This window comes from Microcaecilia unicolor, chromosome 9 (genome assembly GCF_901765095.1).
Source record: "Microcaecilia unicolor chromosome 9, aMicUni1.1, whole genome shotgun sequence".
Classification (NCBI taxonomy): Eukaryota; Metazoa; Chordata; class Amphibia; order Gymnophiona; family Siphonopidae; genus Microcaecilia; species Microcaecilia unicolor.
In genome coordinates, this window is record NC_044039.1 from 110,156,003 (window position 1) to 110,176,763 (window position 20,761).

Genomic DNA, 20,761 nt, shown 5'->3' on the forward strand with positions numbered 1-20,761 from the left:
GGGTTTATGGGAGTTGGGACAGTTGTGGGAAGATGGGGAACTTCTTACCCTTGAGGAAATGCAAGAGGAATATGGGATCCCAGCCTCCAATGCTTTCCAATACCTCCAACTAAGGGATTTCCTCTTGCGTCGAGCCAAAGATGAGTTGTGCTTAGAGGAGACACACAATTAGAGCGGGCAATGGCTAGTGGAGGTGGTAGAGGCGGGATATCTAGACTATACAAGGCACGCCTGCTACAATCACGACCCATTCTACACTATACACACAAGTGGGAAAGCATATTAGGGGGCTCCTATGAATATGACATGTGGGAGAGAGTGTTGCATCCCTGCTCAAGGTGTCAGTTTCTAATGCTCTGGTAGAAAATGGCTACAAAATATTATATTGCTGGTACTACACCCCACAGAGACTAGCCAAAATGTTTAAAGGGGGGTCTCCCCTCTGCTGGCGTCAGTGTGGAATGGAAGGGGATATGGCGCACATTTGGTGGGCTTGTCCACAGGCTCAACAATAGTGGACCAGAGTTGTGAAATTGATTGATTAATAGCATAACTAAAAGTGTTTTTCCCATGAAAATTGAACATTGCCTTTTACATGTGCGGCCTCAAGGAAGCAAAAAACATGGGTTTCACTTGGCTACACAGTTATTGGTAGCCAGCAAATTGGTGCTGGCAGCAGCCTGGAAACAGCAGACCTTACCGGGGTTACGGGCAATCTTAAGGAAACTGGACTACATTCAGTTGATGTCTAAGCTGACTGCAACACATTTGGGTCGTCTGATCCCCTACCATCAGGTTTGGGACCCTTACACAGAATGGTTGGCGCAGCCTGACCCTGCCTTGCTAACTCTTTAAGAGACTGGGAGGGGGAGGGGGGGACATATATAGTGGGTTTGTTAAGCAGAAAATGTTATCTGTACTTGGAACACGTGCTGTATATTTACAGTTCTATTTGTATGTTCTGTTTCAATTTAATAAACTCCTTTAAAAAAAAAAAAAAAAAAAAAAAAGAATTAAGATAAAGTGGACTATAAATAAAATAGGCAGTTGCAGGGTTTGCTACTTCCCAAAGGCTCTCCTTGTACTGGTGTTAGTAATCAGTGAGCAAAGAGTGCTATTATGGCTTCTGAGCCATGTCATTCTTTTGTGTTTTGAGGAGTTGTGTTGATGAGAGTATCTTGCTTTTGAAATGTGAATGGGTAACATTTCAGATATTATGTAGGTCGGTATTTAAAACTTGTGGCCAACCTTAATGCCTGCTGTAGCATATTAAAAGCTTTACATATGTTCAATGAAGTGGCAATACTGAATAAACATAACTGCCTGACTATAGGGATGGTGATAGTCATCGCAGAACTCTCACCATCCACCCCAGCACTATTCAGATAGTGCTACTAAAACTTAATGGGTGAGGGTTTATACATTTAGTAGCTACCACTAAGCTGCTTAATTTTAGAAGCAATATTCATGTTTTTGATATGCATAAGCTAACATTTAGACACGTGTTCCATATGCGTCTGTCCTGATTTTAATAAAGCCAAGATACACATGATTGAAACTCAAGAATGTGCATATGGCAAGGGGGGCGTGGTCTGGGTGTGTTTTGGGTGGGACTAATGTAGGCCTACAAATAAACATGTATTCCATTTTGGAAGTGGAAATGCGGATCTGTGCCCACACAGATCAATGTGTGTCTGGATTTACACCTGCAACCCGGAATGTCTAGGTTTCAGACAGTTGCTTGTGTTGAGCACTGCTTTACTGGAGAGATTAGAGAAGGTAGCCCTCCTAATCACCCAGTGGTTATTGTCCACTTATGTCTTCCCCCTTCCCCAAAGTGACACTGGCAAAGTATAAAGGCTCTGTGACAGTATCTGGAAAAATACATGTGTGTTTCTCAAATGGCCAACATAACATGTATATGTTCCAGCACGTACATTTGTGTGTTGCTGTTTCATAGTGTGTCTATATATATATATATAGTTATGTACTTGTATTCCTATTGTTTAGATGTTATGGTTCTAAAATTGATGTTGCAGCCACATTTAACCTGAACATAAATAGCCATTCCTCAAAGTATTTTAGAACAGGCTCACTGTTGGCACATCCTGTTCTAAAATAGTAGTGTAACTGGAGCCATCCTGATGTGGACATCTCAATTCCTATTTGTACATTTGTTCTTTCTAAAAACTACCTTCTTGAACATTGCTTATGTCTTGTGAACCAATACTCTACCAACGGTTGTGTGGCCATACAGGGCACAAATATTTCTGTCTCCCATCTCCTCTCATTGACTGAAGTGGGTGGGGAGAGTTACACAGGCTGTAACAACTCATGGGCCAATGATCAGAAGCAAACACAGGCGCTAGAGGCTATTGGTGCCATAATAGTACCCACGTTTATTACCGCCCCATGATCAGAGCCTCTGAGCTTGTGAAACACACTCGCAGCATGCAGATGCACGCCAAACATATTCCTCCTGAATGATCAATGGCCAACATGCCAAACATTGGCGTGCTGCATGTGGCAAACCCTACGCCAGCTCAGAGCACTTTACCCTATTATCAGAGATAATAGCATGCATAAATTTGCATGCTGTTATCTCTGATCATAGGGGCGGTAAAGCCCCACGCTGTTTCAGCACTATATATATATATTTTTTTTAGAGCATTCTTTGGAACCGCGCGGGGCTTTTAACCATCCGCCCCTCAGTACAGTCCTGTTTGAAAACCTCACTAGTGGAAATATAATTCCTTGTCCATCAATGCTGGACCAGTCCAGACCAATGGATTATGTCCATCCACCAGCAGGAGGAGATGGAGAAAAGAAATAGTTCCAAGCACTTTGCCCCTTAAGTGTATCATGCAGCCTGGAGTGCTCAGTATTTCCTCTGTCCTAGCGGATGATGGATAGACTACTGTGCAGATTCTCTTGGGGTGGCTGTTAGTTCCCATCTTAGCTTCTTTTGGTTGGAAAATAGTGGAGCCAGATGTATGCTGGTAACCCAGTTTTGGGTTGTTTGTGATACTTAGTGCTCCTGGGCTGCTCCTCTTCTAGCTAGGGGATATCCAGTTCTGGTTCCCTCCCCTAACTTGCCTGGTGACCTTTGTTTCACAGCGATGGTTCTCAGTGGTATGGAGCACCTTTTAATTGCCCTGTATCTGGTTACAAGTATGGCTTGGTCCCTTCTGCTTGTAAGGTAAGCTATCTCCATGTAGTTGTTTGGGGGGATTCTTATCCCCTCCCCTCCCCTCCCCCCCCCCCCCCCCCCCCCCCCCCGAGGTGTTGTATGCTTTAAAAAAAATCTGGCTTCCTTGTCATCAAGCAGATGCAGCCGTTACAGATGGGTTGTGTCCATCAACCAGCAGAGGGAGATAGAGAGCACACTTTTTTCAATGCCTCATACCAGCTTGCTCCACTGCCTCTTCAGTATTCTCTATCTCCCCTAGCAGAGTGGCTGCAGCTTCTTAGAGCTCCATCTAAAATCTGCCTGGAGGTTGCTCCTGTGCTTTTGCCAGTTGTTAGCAGGGGTGTTGGAGGCTATAGCAGCTTCACTTTAAAGGCACATAGGTTTGCCCTTTCCCTGCCTTACCCATACCTCCGTGGATGTGGACACATTGCTTAGCTTTCCCTGTCCTTCCCCACCAACAGTGGATGCAGGCACATAGGTTCGCCCTTTCCCTGCCTTTCCCACTCACCTGAGCCTCCGGAGTCCTATTTATCTCTGCTTGTCTCACAGCGTTAAAAAAAAAAAAAAAAAAGCGCTTAGACGCTGGAACAGAGGCTTTTCCTTGCCTTTTTCTGTGGGACCGGAGCTGTGATACTCGGTCCAGTGAGGTAAGAGTGTTTTCTGACTCCTCCGGGGTGGGCCCGCGATCGGGGAGATTTTGGCGCGAACTGCCATTTTTAATTTTACTGCCGTTTTCGGCGATGGCTGCGGAGACAGTAAATCGCTGTTCCAAGTGTGGCAAGCGCAGATCAGCAGCGGGGCTCTGTAAATCGTGCTGTATAGACTTTAGAGCCGGCCCGAGCATGGCGAGCGCTGATTCTTCGCGCTCTGAGCTGGCAGCGAGTGCCATTTTGAATTTACCACATGGCACGACCTCCGCTGAGACGGAGAGTCCTGAGCCCGGGGAGAGGCCTCGGAGTGAGGCTGATATGGGAGCTACTAGCCCCGGCAGAGATCCGGGTGCCCAGGGTGAGTTTTTCTCCCCTGATTTTGTCTTCTTAATGCATAAAGCATACATGCTTAAGAGAGCTCTCCCACAAAGCCTGGCATGGGCCTCTTCTAATGCCCCCCCCCCCCCCCCGGTGGATTCTAGCCTGGGTATGCCCTCTGAGGAGTTATTCCCTGATAATTGGCAGAATATGAAGCGCAGAAGGGCTCATTCCCCTTCAGAGAGTGCTGCACCTCCATTTTCCCCCCTGTGGTCGGGCTGCGAGGATTCGGAGGACTCTGGCAGGCCTTCATGGTCTGAGGAGCCAGAGTCTGGTGCAGAAGTGACTCGGGATCTGGACAATCCCTCCGCGATGAGGATTTTCCACCGTGATGAGCTGCCAGCGCTTATTTCTGATGCCCTGCAGGCTCTCTATTGAGGACCCTGCCAGTGGCACAGCCTTCTCTGAATCCTAGGATGGCTAGTACCAAAAAGCCTGCTCGAGCCTTTCCTTTGCATGACTCCATCCAAGAGCTTATTTCGGCTCAATGGGCTGACCCCGAGGGACCTTTGAAAGTTTCCAGGGCTATGGGGCAATTATACCCTCTGAGTGAGGAGCATATGGCTCGCTTTGCTATGCCTAAAGTGGATGCCCTAATCACAGCTGTGACAGAGAACTACCCTCCCTGTTGAAGGAGGTGTTGCCCTGAAGGATATTCAGGACCGTAGACTGGAATCAGCACTTAAACGGTCCTTTGAAATTGCAGGTCTCACTATTTGGGCGTCTGCATGCAGTTGTTATGCTGCTAGAGCCTGCCTGGCTTGATTGCAACAGGCAGTGGAACAGCCCGGTGATGGAGCGGAGCCCTTTTCAGATGTGGCTCCACGGATGGAGTCGGCCTTGTCCTTTCTTGCTGACGCCCTTTATGATATTGTCAGAGCTTCAGCTAAACACATGGCAGTAGCAGTGGCCGCTCGCCGTCTTCTTTGGCTACGGCATTGGGCGGCGGACATGGCCTCTAAGCAAAGGTTGGTGAAGTTGCCCTTTCAAGGCCTTCTGTTTTGGTGAGGAGTTGGAGAAAATTGTGAAGGGCCTGGGTGAGGCTAAACCGCAGTGCTTGCCTGAAGATAGGCCTCGGCCTTCCTCTAAGGGTGCGGCGGTCCACTCCTCTTACAGATCTCGCTTCCGTGAAGCTCGAAGGTACCGCCCGGGGCGTTCTGCTGGGTTCACTTCTCGTGCCCGTTTTCAGCAGAGGAACTCCTTTTGCTCGGACAAACGTTCCGCAGCCGCTGGCTCAAGCCCTGGAGTTCAGAGGCGACCCTCTCAATGATGGTGCACCGGCCCTCTCCTCGAGTCTTGTCATTGGAGGACGTCTTTCCCTTTTTGCCGAGGAGTGGGCCAACATTTTCTCAGATCAGTGGGTCTTGGACCTGATCAGAGACGATTACAGAATAGAATTCGACGCCCCTGTAAGAGACGTGTTTGTGGAGTCCTGATGCGGTTCTGCTGCTAAACGGGCGGCGGTAGAGGAGACTGTACAAGGTCTGATTCAGATAGGGGCCGTGTCCCCGGTACCTCCCGCCGAACACGGCTGCGGCTGCAAAAAGGAGGGTCTTTTCGCCCTATTCTGGACTTAAAAGAATTAAACAAGTCCCTGAGAGTGCGGCATTTTCACATGGAAACCCTGCGCTCCGTCATTGCGGCGGTACAGCCAGGAGAGTTTCTCACGTCTCTGGACCTGAAAGAAGCTTACTTGCACGTTCCAATTTGGCCCCCGCACCAGAAGTTTCTGAGGTTTGCGGTGATGGGAAAGCATTTCCAGTTCTGGGCCTTGCCTTTTGGCCTCGCCACAGCTCCCCGCACCTTTTCAAAGGTTATGGTGGTAGTAGCTGCCTTTCTAAGGCGAGAGGGTATTCGGGTTCACCCGTACCTGGACGACTGGCTCATTCAAGTAAACTCTGCTGCAGAGAGTCGGCATGTAACAGCCAGAGTGGTCTCAGTACTTCAATCTCTGGGCTGGGTCGTCAATTTGGCCAAAAGTCACCTGACCCCCTCGCAGTCTCTAGAATATTTGGGGGCCAGGTTTGACACAGCCTCGGGGTATGTGTACCTACCCGAGCAAAGGCGGTGCAAGTTTCAGAATGAGGTCCGTCTGCTCCTGAGGATGCCCCGCCAGCGAGCGTGGGACATTGTCCAGCTGCTTGGATCGATGATGGCCAACATGGAACTGGTGCCCTGGGCGAGAGTGCACCTGAGACCTCTACAGTATGCTCTACTCCAAAGATGGTCTCCAGTATCTCAGGATTACCAATGCAGACTCTCTTGGCTCCCTGTTGCCCGACTCAGCATGGAGTGGTGGCTCTCAGACAGCATGCTGCGGCGAGGAATGCTGCTGGCGCTCCCCGATTGGTGCCTAGTGGTGACAGATACCAGTCTGAAAGGCTGGGGCGCACATTGCAAGGGGAAGCATGCCCAGGGTCTACCCGCTGCTTTCCTTTTCTGCTTTCTCAGACCGGAGCATTTTCCTTTCTTTTTGGCAACGAGGTTCTTGTCACTATGCTGGGCTTTACTTCTTTCCGTGGTCTGTACTTTGGACTTCGGAACCCTGTGATTTGATACTCGCTTTCCCGCCAGAGGTTCCGCAGGCTGTTGGCTTGATGTTTTTGCTGGAGCAGTTCAAGGTACTCTTCAACCAGGCATGGTGGTGAGTGTCCCTCCTGGGAAGCGCAGCTTTGGTGGGGGTGCTTTACCTTGCGGCTTGATTTAGTGTTTGTATGTGCAGACAAACACTTTTTGCTAAGATGCAAGTAATCAGAACTGTCTTCGACTGGCTCTCTCTTCCTTCTCTTCTTGGTGCTGCGGCTGGCTTAGCGATTCTCGTGGGCGCTGGTGTCTTTGACCTTTCCTCCTTTTGGAAGCACCCTGCTGTTTCTTCCCACTGTTGGTTGCAGGTTGGAGTGTGTATTGATGCTGTTTTTTTTTCCTTGTCTCCGCCTATGATGTTTTGTTTCCATCATCTCTGGGAGCTCTCTGATTTTTGTCTCTGTTTCCCCTTTTGGCTGGGTTCTGGTGCTGAGCACCCCTCGGCTGCATGCTCCCTGTTCCCCTCCGACCTGGGGGATATTTTGGGCCTTTCTTTCTAGGCGGAGTGCTACCTTTTTCTTTGGGAGAGCATGACAGCTCTCTCTCTGTCTACTTCAGTGACTCATTTGTTTGGACACCTCTTTGTGGAGAAGCATGGTTTCAGTTCAGTTAGTCCGTTGTGACTTGGACATTGTGCCATCTTTGCACATAGAGTATGGCCTTTTTCTTTCTCCTGGGGCCCTTTGGTTGTTCCGGCTGTGCCGGTTGGCTTTGTTAGTGGCAGATTGGCACTTCTCCAGCATGCGAAGTCTGGCGGATTCACTGTTCCCCTTAGTTCTGGTGATTTGGTCGTTGTCCCCTTTGACTATCTGGTCAGAGCTTGCAGCTTTCCTGGAGGTTGAGCTTTGCTCAGTTTTTCTGGAGATTGGTGGGGGGGGGGGGGGGCTCGCTCCGTCTTTGGAGCAAGCACTGACGGAGGCCCTACCTCAGTCTCTTGATGTCATTCCTTGAACCGGTAGGTATCACACCTTGTTGCATCTCTGGAGACCCTGCGTGGATCTTCTGGTTTAGGCCTGCCTTCTTCGTTGCTATGCAAGCTGAGCTGCAGCTGTCGACAACAATCTCTTCTATTGCTATACAGCAAGCCTCATTCCATCTCTGGACAGGGACCCTGCCTCTGTTTTTATTTCTCGAATTTAGTGTCTCCTTGGCAATGGGTTGAGCCTCGCATTTCTGGCGTGTTGGGCTTCCTTCTTGCAAGCTGGACATGCAGCAACTTTTTATTTTTTTTTTTTTGCTGCTGGTCTAGGGTTTGCTCACAGCTCCCCTTTGGAAACTTCGAGGAGGACTCTGGCTGGGTTGTGTCTTCCTTCTGTTTTCGCCATGGAGTGAGTTTCTCTCTGGTGATGGAACGTGTCCTCATGCCTGGAGGTGGTAGCGTTGTCTTCTCTCTGCTCCTGCTGCCCTTTTGGGGTGGTTTAGTTCCTTTTTGGTCTGGGGTGTCTGCCCTGACTGTTCAACAGAATTCCGCCAGGTGCTTGTGACCTAGATTGGCCACTGCTGGAAGCAGGATGCTGGTCTGACACAGTATGTCAATTTTTATGCACTTATTTTTGTATATCGCTGATTATACAACCTGTGTGTGTGTTTTTGACTTGTCACATTATTTACATGACTCGTATAGATATGTCCCTTAAATTCCCCAGTATAGGTAATGACTTTTACCGGCATAATTTATGTATGTAGAGTGTGAGTGTATATGTAAAACAATCCTGTTTATCAGAATTTATTTCCATTTCATTGTAAAGAAATAAGCTGTCACTTTCTGTTAAAGGGACAACCAGCCAGCTGAGTTTTTTTCAGAATATTCACAATGAATGTTTCTATTGCACACATCAGTCTCGTACGTTATTGCAGATACTCTGAAACCCCACCTGGGTAATGGCTCCTCAGCACAGACTTGGAAGCCACAAGCTCAGACAATTGTTTGTTCTTCCTGGATTACTGCAACCTTTTACTGAAAGATCTTTTACTTGCTTGCAAATTCTCCTAAATACAGTGGCCAAACAGCTTTTTTCTTTTTTTAATACTCCATATATAGAAAGGATTGCTCTCTCCTTTCCTCACTGCAAGATGCCCTCATACAAGAAATGCTTTTTCATTTTTTTTCCAGTAAAAAATGTTCAGTTTCAGGGTCATTTTAATTCTTCTTTGTCATATTAGGCAGTTAAATACTCAAATTCTCTGCCTCCAGAAATCAGGATGGAGTTTTTCCTACTTTTGATTCAGGAGGCTGTTACAACCTTTTCTGTTTAAGGGAATGGGACTTAATATACCGCCTTTCTGTGTTTTTTGCAACTACATTGAAAGCGGTTTACATAGTATATACAGGTACTTACTTGTACCTGGGGTAATGGAGGGTTAAGTGACTTGCCCAGAGTCACAAGGAGCTGCAGTGGGAATCAAACCCAGTTCCCCGGGATCAAAGTCCACTGCACTAACCGCTAGGCTACTCCTCCACTCCACTCCATTTTTATGTTGAACTCATTTTTATTAGGTTTCCAACAGAAAACAATACACAACTCGAAATGGACAATATGCATAAAAATGTATACATATATAGATGCATGAAGGTGCTATCTAATACTACCTTCCCTTCCTATCCCCAGGCCCGCTACCTCTCCCCCTCACCTCCTCTTCTTTTCTTTTTAGCAAGGTGTCCAAGTCACACAGGCTGAGTCTATTGGTGTGCTTAATTTAAAATTCTGCTTCTTGCTGCAGGTTGCATGCACTCCATTTTTAATCATGTAACTTGCATGTGGGGGGGGGGGAGGGGGGTTAGCAATTTATGTAACACTTTTTTTTTTTGGGGGGGGGGGGGGAAGTGGAAATATTGTCTTTTTGAACTGTCTAAAGCTTTGGGTAAGGTAAAGATGTTGGCTATAATATATGCCCCACCTCCTCCAGAGTTATGAATCCAGATTTCCTATAGTGCTGCTATGTTACACCCCCTCCAAGTTTTTTACTCAAATTCACTGGGACTGCAGGATGTACATCTTGTCTTTAAAATATCTTTGTTTTTGTCTCTTGCTGTAGATGACTTCGATGAATACTTGTGGGAAAACAATGATGTGATACTTCAAAACATAGCAGAGGATCTTCGGAGTTGTATGCCCATGGATGCAGTGCTAGAGTCAGAACATCGAGCAATTGAAAAAGTAACATAATTGGGGGGTTGCTACTTTTTTCTTATATAACTTTAAAATGCAATACAATAAAATGGCAGCCCCTGGGAGACTGTATTTGAAGGAGAAACGTCCTAGTGGTTAAAACAGTGGACCACAAATCAGAAGACATGACTTCAAACATCTCTTCTGCTGCTGACTCTGATCCTGGGGAGATCACTTTATCTCCCTTTGCCTTCAGGGTCCACTTGAAAACGAAGTTTGTTTAGGGCAAAAGTTACCATTTATATTTAAACTGTTTGTATTAATTTTTCACACAATATATAACACAGCCCATTATGCATATCATAAACAGAACATCTTGTACATTAACAACACAGAGCTGGTCAATATCTATACTGTTGCAGCAATTTAACCCCCTTTCCTCCCTCCCTTCCCCCCCTCACTGCCTCCACCAATAACCCCTTAAACCTACCCATGAAACAACATTATGCATATGAATACCCTTCAAATTCCATACAAAGAAGTTTTTTTTATGAATGCATATCATTTAAACTCTGTTATTCCCAACTCCCTTCCCCTTCTTCATATAGAAACTCTCCTCAACAATACCCCTTGAGGTTTAAGCATAAGCTGGTGTTATGTTTTCATATTTTTATATTTGGTTTGTTTTCACTTGATCACCAATAAAAATAGTTTGAACCTCAGTTAAATACCAGTCATGCCCCGAGTGTCCTGGCATCAGTTCAGTAGAAATATTAATAAATACAAATGTAGATACAGTAGGTATTTAACTCACAATGAATAAAATAAAAATATAAGGGGAGAGTTATCAACATGGGCTACCATTTAAAATTTATTTTACTGTTAACCTCAGTTATTAGTAACTAGGTCTCATTGCATAAAATGGGACCTGTGCTAAAATAACACAAGTTAGTGGTAAAGTAGCACTAACAGTAGTCCACATTGATAACTATGTCCCTAAATCTATCCAACACAAAAGAATGGACATATACTTAGTACTCTTTTTAAAATAGGCAATTCAGATTCCAAAGGGACAGAACTCTGAGAAGTATTGGCTACACGTTCTTGAAATTTTGCCACTTTGGTAGATCGGACTTCAAGGAAATATTACATTCCTTTCCCCCTCCCCCCAACCAAAGATCTAAGAGTGGGTGGAATTAAAACAGGGATAAGCATCTAGAGAAGTATTAAGGTCCTGACCACGTAGGTGTTTAAAATCCAGTGTTGGGATTCTAAGCCCCATTGGTGTGATATGTTTTCTGTATTGACAGCCTGATAAAATCCATGCTGCTAAGTGTGGGACCAGTTGTAGGCTACAGTAGATGGGGGGACCTGGTAAATCTGCGTTAACAAAAACATTTTGGAGCATTTACTGCAGATGTAGGAGCAAAACATTTTTGCAGAGAAGGGCGACAAAGATGATACAGGGGATGGGACAACTTCCCTATCAGGATAGGCTGAAGAGGCTGGGGCTCTTCAGCTTGGAGAAAAGGCGGCTGAGGGGAGATATGATAGAGGGTCTATAAGTGGAATGGAACGGGTCGATGTGGAGCGTCTGTTTACGCTTTCCATAAATACTAGGACAAGGGGGCATGTGATGAAGCTGCAGTGTGGTAAATTTAAAACGAATCGTAGGAAATTTTTCTACACTTAACGCGTAGTTAAACTCTGGAATTCGCTGCCGGAAAAGGTGGTTAAGGCAGTTAGCGGACTTCAAAAAAGGGTTGGACGGCTTCCTGGAGGAAAAAGCCATAGAATGTTATTGAATGGATGAGGGAATAATAGAGTATTTCTAGGATGGGCGGGACAAATTGCTCGTTCTTTTGGCCGCTGTCAGTGACAGGGTGCTGGGCTCGATGGACCCTTGGTCTGTCCCAGCATGGCGATGCTTATGTATTTATGTACTGCCCTGCAGGAATGGCAAAAAGCCTTGCTTCAGCAGTTTAAAAAAAACCTGCAATTACCCCTTCTGCTGGTCTGACATCTGTGTCCCTCCTCCCTCCCCCCTTCCCCCACTGCTGCGGTACCTTTAGTGTTTCCCAGGTCAGTCCTGGAGTATCTCCTTGCCAGTCAGGTTTTCAGGATCGCATCAGAAAGCAGGACCCAGCAGAGGGAAGGCCCTGGAGCAGACCTGAGGGAAGGGAGAGGTGCTGTGGACCCACAGTAGGCGTTCTGGAAAGAAGACGGGTGCTGGACCCGCTGGCGGGAAGGGAGAGCGGTGCTGGACCTGTGGTTGAGGGGGCGGGGGCTCAACCTGTAGGAGGTTGGCTGGAGGGAATGGAGAAATGTGCTTGACCCACAGGAGGGGACTGGAGGGAAGGGAGAGATGTGCTGGACCTGTAGAAGGGAAAGAGATGCTGAACCAAAGGGGATGAAGGAAGAGGGAGTTGAATAATACAGTGGAAAGGAGGGCAGATGAGCCAGATGCTGGAAAAGAGGGAGTGAAGCTGGATGGGGTAAAGTTGGTGAAAAGGGAGACACATTGGTGTGGGGGAGGAAGGAAGGGAGAAGCTGTATACAGAAACAGAGGGGAGATGGTGGGCATGCAGTGAAGCATAAGAACAGGGACACAAAGGGGAGATACTACATGGGGATGGTATATGGCAGAGAGGCAATGCCAGACATGGGAGGGGGTATATGGACACAGGAAAGATGCTGGACGTGGTGGAGAATATGAACACAGAAGGGAGATGCTGGGCATGGGGACAGAGGAGTGATGCTGGGGACAGGGGAGGAGATAGGCACATAGAGTGGTGGTGATGGATGCGGGGATATGGACATGGGAGGTGCTGGACATGGAAGTATAGGGGACACAGAGAAAAAGGTGCTGAACATGGGGAAAGATAGGGACAGAGATGGAAGATGGTTGATTTGAAAAATAAAATGACCACACAACAGGTAGAAATTATCTTCTATTTTGTGATTAGAATATGTCAGATTTGAAATGTGTATCCTGCTAGAGCTGGCGTTTTTTAATGGTTGGAGCTCGGGGTGGAAATTTGAGCGGACCCCAAAGCCCACTACCAGGCCATGCCTTCTTCAGCTTCCAACAGGCTTAGAGCTCTCTCTGGCCAGGGGACAGTTGACCTAGTTGCACTATCCTTAACACCATCCCTGGCATGTGTGGTCTTTATATTTAGCACAGTATAGGAGGAAATGCATCTTTCTATGTCTTTGGTATTGTACTACATGCAAGGTGTGGTTTCTTGGGATTTTGGTTTAATATTTGCTTAGCATTTTTGGTCAGCTATTCAGTAATTGGCATTTGTGTTCTATGTGTGTGACCAAGGTATTCTGTTAGCATGAATGTTCTATGTAGCATTGTGTAGTGATTTGGCTTGATCAATTTTCCCCGAGTAGTGGAGGGGATGTTTATGAGAAGAGCCCCCTTTTTTTTTTTTTTTTTTAAATCCTTGTTCTGTATTTTGATTTATAAGTGACAGTTGTATAGAATATTCCTTTTTATACTTATTTAAATACAAAATCATAATTGAGGCTTTTGGGGACAGGAATGGGAAAGACTTTGTCCCATGTCATTCTCTAATCTATAGGTCATTTAGTGGCAAATTAACATATACTAGTCCAAGCAGGCGGTGATAAATGTTTGCAGTATTGTAGCCAGATCTGACACTTAAAACTAAGGATGAAGGTGACGAGCGTCTAAGAAAGAAAAATGAGGTTTTGGGTTTGTCTGAAATATGCTTGTCAAATATTTAACATTTTATGTTGCTCCAAAATTTTGCTTGTAATCTTTCATAGGAGTATCACGCCATCCAGACATAGAAAGATAGGTTAGCTCACTGAAAGGGTTTTGCCTACATAAAGAGCTTCATTTTTGGATGGTTTAACAGAAAACTAGTCACTTTCCAGCTGTTAAACTCAACTTAATTTGATTTATTCTTAAGGGCCCTTTTTACTAAGCTGAGTTAAGCACTACTGCTTTCTTAATACAGTTTAAAATGGTGTACCACAGAATGTGCTTGGACATCCTGTGGTAACAGCCAAAGCAGTATGCGTTAGCTGTGTCTGAAAATTATTTTTTCTTGGAGGGGGCATGTCTAGGGGCAGAAAGTGGGTGTTGTGTGCCAGTCAGCGCAGGAATAGCACATGAGCCCTTACTGCCTACAAAATGGATGGCAGTAAGTACTCGCTAATTTTTTTAATCAGGAACAGCTTTTAGCAGGTAATGCCAAGCAAGGTCCTCTTGATCCAGTTATATCTTGTGTGTTGAAATATACCCATCTGTCTTCAAGATAGCTAAAATTTAGGACCCATTGGAAAACCTTATCAGTTCATGAGGTGTTCTCACAGACAGAATGCTTAATTTCCATAGCGTCCCACAGATCAATCCAGAGACTGGTGAGTTATGTCCCTCTGCCAGCAGGTGGAGATAGAGAACTTCTGAGGCTCTGTATGTGGCCAGGTGTAGCCAGCCAAACCTCAGTATTCTGTCTATCTAGCAGGTGGATGGTCATAACTCTGCAGCTCTGGATTTGGGACTCCTCGTCCATTTCCTTGGGATGAGTTGAGGTACCCTGTGGGTTTAGAGCTCACTAAGCTGAGCAGAGATACCTGGTGAGGCCAGGTCCCACCCTTTCTCCCCCCCTTCCCTCTGGTCCTGCAGGATACGTGAGTGTTAATCTCCTGTATATAAAAAAACAAAACAAAAAGGAAGCAGGCAGAACACACTTTTGTGTGAATGTGGTAGGCACTCCCAGTGAGCAGCAGTCTCAACGGTAGGGCTCCATGGTTGACCAGCTGAGGGATTTTGTGCTCTTGTTGTTTGGGCACATGGCAGCCCCTTCAGAATCCATCAAGCGCTGCTCCCTGTGTGGGAACCGGAGGGCAGAGTCTGGTGCTTGCGATTCCTGTCATGTTTCGCCGGGGCAGGGGGGTTCAGCTGCGGGTCATGAGCAACCGGAACAGATCGCGGGCCCAGCGGCACTGTTGTCCCAGGGGCTTCCGGCTTCTCGTCTGCCGGCAGATGATTTTGGCGCCGTCGCACCTGGCAGCGAACTCCGCGCCCGCAACGAAAAGCTGGCGATCAGCTGATTCTCGATCAGCTGGAGCCGGGACTTGCTGTGCTATCTCCAAAGGAGCGGAGGAAGCTGCAGGGATGGCGTTCCTGTTTTCCCGCACTGAGGGCTATCGGACTCCATTTTGGATTCGGGGAGCATGGACTTAGGGCTTCCCTCGATCGCGAGACAGCTGCAGGGACCTCTGTCTTTTAGGCATAGATTAGGTTGCTGATAAGGAGGTAGTACAATCAGGAGTGCCCCTTTCCCCTGAATTTGTGCTTTTGCTTCACAGAGCATTTTTGCTCAAAAGATGTGGAGGGGCCCTTCGAGTTGAAAATTCTCTGGTGGGTTCTCAAGAAGAGGTCTCTATTTCCTTCTGCATCCTCTAAGAGGCCATGTGTGGATTCTCAGGTATTGGACTCTGTGTTGGTGGGCACTGAGGTAGATGACGGTTGTCAGAGGTTTCCCTTTACCCGGTCTGATTTGCTGAAGGAGGGAGAGTCTCTGTCTGAGAGGGCTGATGATCCTACAGCGACATGTCTGTTCCGCCAGGAGGAATTGTCAAACCTGATTGTCAGGGCCATGGAGGTTTTAAATATCTCGGTGCCAGACAGCGGTTCCTCCTCCGTGGCAGCCCCGTCTATCATGACAGGGACTAAGCGGCCTTCCTGGACTTTTCACATTTATGATGCTATGAAGGTGCTCATTGCGTCGCAGTGGGACACACCAGAGGCAGGGCTGCGTGTGGCTAGGGCCATGACGCGCTTATATCCACTTCCAGATGGAGAGCGAGATTTGCGTTTGCCCACGGTAGATTCATTGATCATAGCGGTTACTAAGAGGACTACGTTGCCAGTGGAAGGCAGGACGGCACTTAAGGATTCGCAGGATAGGAAGTTGGAATCTGCAGTTAAGGCATCCTTTGAGGTGGCAGCGCTATGCATGCAGGCGTCTGTCTGCGGGTCCTACGCAGCCAGGGTATGTCTTTCCTGGGTGCAGAAGGCGGCATCCTCGGAGGAGCTGGTGGCAAACTTGCCCTTGCTTGAGGCTGGTCTCGCATATTTGGCGGATTTGTTGTATGATGTTTTTCGGGCATCAGCCAAGGGAGTAGCCCTCTGTGGTGCCTTGCAGATGGTTGTGGCTTAGTCACTTGTCGGCGGATACGGCTTCTAAATCTCGTCTTGCTCATTTTGCTTTTTCGGGGCAAACTTCTGTTTGTCGAGGATTTGGATAAGATTGTGAAGGATCTGGGAGATCCTAAGGGCTGTCGTTTGCCCGAGGGTAGGCCTAGGGTGACTTCTCACGCGGTTTCCTCTCGGGCCCAGTTTCGTGAGGCAAGGCTGTATCGCCCAGGCAGGTCGGTGGCCTTCTCTAAGCCATGCTTTTCTCAGAAGTAGCAACCGTTTCGGGTGGAGCGCCGTCCAGGTGGCGTGGCCTCCAGACCCACCATGTGGTCTCGCTCCCAATGATGGGGCCTTTGGTCCATCTTCAAGGGGACGGCTGTCCCTTTTTCTGGAAGAGTGGGCCAGGGTTACTTCAGACAAGAGGGTTTTGGAGGTGAGAAGGGACGGTTACAAGCTGGAATTGGTTCGAAGCCTGTTGGATTTTTTTCATGGAGTCTCCTTGCAAATCCCCAAAGAAGAGAGCGGCGGTCAGGGACACGTTGGAGAATTTAATTCGCTTGGGGGCTGTGGTTCCTGTTCCAGTAACACAGCGTGATCTAGGCCGTTATTCCATCTATTTCGTGGTCCCAAAGAAAGGAGGTTTCTTGTCTGGTTCTCGATCTCAAGGGAGTAAATAAAGCTCTGCGAGTGCGTCATTTTCGCATGGAAACTCTTCGTGCCATCATAGCTGCAGTTCAGCCTGGAGAGTTTCTTACTTCCCTCGATCTCAAAGAAGCCTCAGAGTCTAGCCATGGTGTGAAGAAGGGGCAGAGCAAGCTTCACCACTGAACGTTATTCCAAACTGTATACAAATGTGCAAAGGAGGCTGTAGTGGAACATCATGCACCAAGATATGTGTAGCTAAAGTTTTGTATCCAAAAGAGCAACCAGAAAAGGCAGTAAAGATGTATGTCATCATGAGCACAGTCCCTGGCAAGGACAAAATTCTTTGACTTATTTGACATCAATGAAGATTGCTTTCCCTACAACCTCAAGATCTGTACAGGGATGAAAAAGAGGGTGGGGAGAAAAGGAAGTGGATTTGTAATAGAAGCAATGGATGGCAGCATTAAGACGCATCTATCAACTCTTGAGTGTAATCAGATACCTGTTAACAGGAAGGAAATTACCACATCAGAAGTTAAACACCACCTTCTTTTGCAACCTATAGCAGAGTATCTACAGTCTTTGGACCCAAATGCTGAAATCTTACTCTTGTTGGGAAGAGATGTACCAACATTGATCAGAGTTTGTGAGTTACGTGTAGGTCCACCCAACGCTCCACATGTCTACCGACTCACCTTGTGATCAGTGATAGGTAATGTCTACCTTTAGCCTGAGGAGACCAAGTGTAGATGTATACAAAATGTGGATCTTAGAGAATGGGCGCATCATGTTGTTCAAGCCTTGTCATAACCATCTGCACATAAAGGTGGTTTTCAGCTGGGAAGAACCAGACATGGCTCAACCATCTGTCGGAACACCTCTCCACCAGATTTAGGAGACTATCTGGGGAATTCGGTATTCTAAGTCACCAAGGATTATGACAAACTGACACTTTCCGTAGAAGACAGTTCTTGTGAATCATGGATAAGGAATTTTACAAAGATGAGCCAAACAGTTGGGTATCTCCTGTACCATTTTGGACACCCAGATCACTATTCCCTAATTAGAGAGCAAGCTCTCTTAACTGACTTTGGTTTCCTTCTTAGTCTTCTGCAACAAAGTCAAGACAATGTTTTATAACATTCATGCAAAACATGCTAGATAATGGCCATGCAGAGCCAGCTCATTAAAAGGCAATGAAGAATGTTGGTACTTGCCTATCTTTGGTATGTACCATCCATATAAACCAGGCCAGATTAGGATTACATTTGGTTCCAGTGCTCAGTTTCAAGGAATCTTACTCGATTTGGTGCTTTCTGGGCTTAACATGATCAACAGCTTATTAGGCGTCTTGATTCGCTTCAGAAAGGAACCCTAACAGCAGATATCCAGCAAATGTTATACACCCAGGCTACAGAAACTTTGATATTCCTGTGGTACCGTGACAATGGTAGTAACCAGGAAATTATGGAACACAATGAGAGTTCACGTCTTTGGTAATAGTCCATCGCCTGCAGTAGCAACGTATGGGTTTAGGAAGCCCAATAAGGGGAGAGAGTATGGCAGATGCCAGACACTTCATCAAAAGAAGCTTTTATGTGGTTGATCTGGACTCATTAACTACCACAGGTGAAGCCATTGACTTGTTAATGAGAACATGAGCAATGCTGACAGAGGCCAGTCTAACACTTCACAAAATCGCTTCCAACAGACCAGGAGTAATGAGAGCATTTCCCGCAGAGGATCCTGCTAAAGATTTAAACGATTTAGATCTAAGTGTAGACACCACTCCGCTTCAGAGAAGCCTTGGATTACATTGGGACCCAAAAAGAAATTTTTACTTTTTTGTCTCAACCAAAGAGAAACATATACACAGTGTCTTGTCTACAGTCAGTGGTCTGTACAGTCCACTGTATAGTCACCCTTCAAGATCCCAACTGAGGGAGCTTTCCCAAAGTACTGATGAGTTGGATGTCCCACTGCCATTAGGCATGTGACAGTGGAAGAAATGGAAAGATACTCTAAAGACTCTTGAACAACTGCACATCCCATGCATTTATATCCTGCAGCACTCGGTACTGCCTGTCACAAAGAGGTCTGTGTCTTTGTTTCAGATGCTTCAGAAAAAAGCCACAGCTGCAGTGGACTACCTGAGGCTATCATGTGGGATTCATCTTTGGTAAAACCAAGTTGGCATTACATCCCAATCATACCATTACATGCTTAGAATTGTGTGGAGTAGTGCTGGCTGCAGGCAGTGGGGGTAGCAGAGATGATCCAAAGTGAAATGGACATTCAAATAGGCAGTCAATTTTTACACTGACAGTCATCCTGGGCTATATCTAAAACCAAACCAGATTTAACATGTACATCAGCAACAGAGTTGAGCATATACAGAAGTCAACATGACCAGCTAGATTGTGCCACCAGAGCTCTGCCAGTGTCTTGTTAAATGGAAATTATATGGTTATTGGAACCAGATTTCCTTCTAAAACCTGACCACATGTCCCCAGTTATGGCGAACTCCTTTGAGCTTATACACCCTGACTCTTAATGCAGAGATCAATCCAGAGATGACCGTTCTTGCTTCCAACATTGTGCCTAGAGAGGTGTGGTAGCCGTGTTGGCCCACTTTTAAAGGTAATCATTAGAAATAAAACAAAACATGGAAAAGAAAATGATACACTTCTTATTGGACATAACTTAATACATTTCTTGATTAGCTTTTGAAGGTTGCCCTTTGTCAGATCGGAAATAAGCAAATGTTGGTAGATGACAATATATATGTGAAACATGAAAGCATTCCAGTGAGTCTAACAGGATGGGGGTGGATAGGTGAGAGACAGGAAGAGGGACAGGTGAGATATGCATGGAGACAGGAGGGTGTCAAAGCAGTACAATTTTCAAAGCAGTCCAATTTTATGGTTTATAATGGGCTAGAAAACCCAGATATTAAGTCCTGTCTGGTGGGTGTCAAAATATTTAATCATTCTGTGCCTGAAAGCACCTTGGGAATAGCTGCACAAGAACGAGGATAGCGAGAATCCCATGGGGATCCATTGCAGGTCCACAGTGGGGATGGACCTCGATTGCGGAACTGTACAATCAAACTGAGCTTTGCTTTCCCTTCCCACACATACCTCAAGTCACCCTGGTGGTCTAATGGGTTGCTTTGGGGCAGGGAAGATCACCACTTTTTCGTGTCCACTGGTGCCGGTCCTCTTGCTGATGCTGGTTGTTTAAAATGGTTGTTGAGGCTCCCCTCTTGCACGAAGAGAGAGCTGGTTGAGAACACCCAGTTTGCAAGGCAAAAACTCTTGTCCAGCACATCTGAATTGTAAGTTATTTTCCTTGTTTAATTACTGCTGCATTAAAAGTTTGGTTCAAGAATTCTGTGTCTCGTCATAGTGATATTCTGTACTTTTTTTTTTTTTTTAATGCAGTTTTTAAAATTCTGTACTCTGGTTTAAACTACACGCCAGTCACCCAGTGAGAGGGCAGAACTTCTGTTTTTGGTGCTTTTGTAAAATTCAAAATGTGTTGATGCCACCAGTAAGTGGCTGGAAGCTTCCAATGTCCTTTGTTTCCAGCTGCAACTGCAGCGCAAGCAATGCAGAACCAGCTGATCCCTGGCCAAAGCAGCAGATACTCACCTACCTAGCAGCACTCTCCAGCTATAGCAGAAACAGGAGCACAAAATGCCCATTGTTACAGTTCCTTCCAGTTTCTTAGTAGTTGTACTAGATTCTGGTCCTACGGCTCTGTGCACATCTAGGTCTCATACATTAGAAGAAGCTGGCTAGGAAGCATAGCCTGTTAATAATAGGAATATGTATTTCACAGGTAGTCTCTCCTATGTGTTCCTTTTCATAATTGGTGCCTCTTTTGTAGAATAGCTGCTATTTTTTCCCCTCTGTCTCTCCTGTGTCACCCAGCTGCTTTTGTGTAACTCCCATAGATGTGGTTTGCCTGCTTAGCTTTGGGGGAGCGAGGAGCAGGGAGATCATATTGGTGGTAAGTTGAG

At 46.4% G+C, this 20,761-nt stretch overlaps 1 protein-coding gene across 1 annotated transcript in view; it reads left to right on the plus strand.

Annotated features, from left to right (window-relative positions):
* LOC115478094 overlaps positions 1-20,761 on the plus strand; it is a 129,651-nt gene that overhangs the window by 27,671 nt on the left and 81,219 nt on the right. The window contains exon 2 of the mRNA XM_030215328.1: positions 9,838-9,959. Coding sequence (XP_030071188.1) covers positions 9,838-9,959 — 122 coding nt within the window. The remainder of the gene's footprint in view (positions 1-9,837; positions 9,960-20,761) is intronic.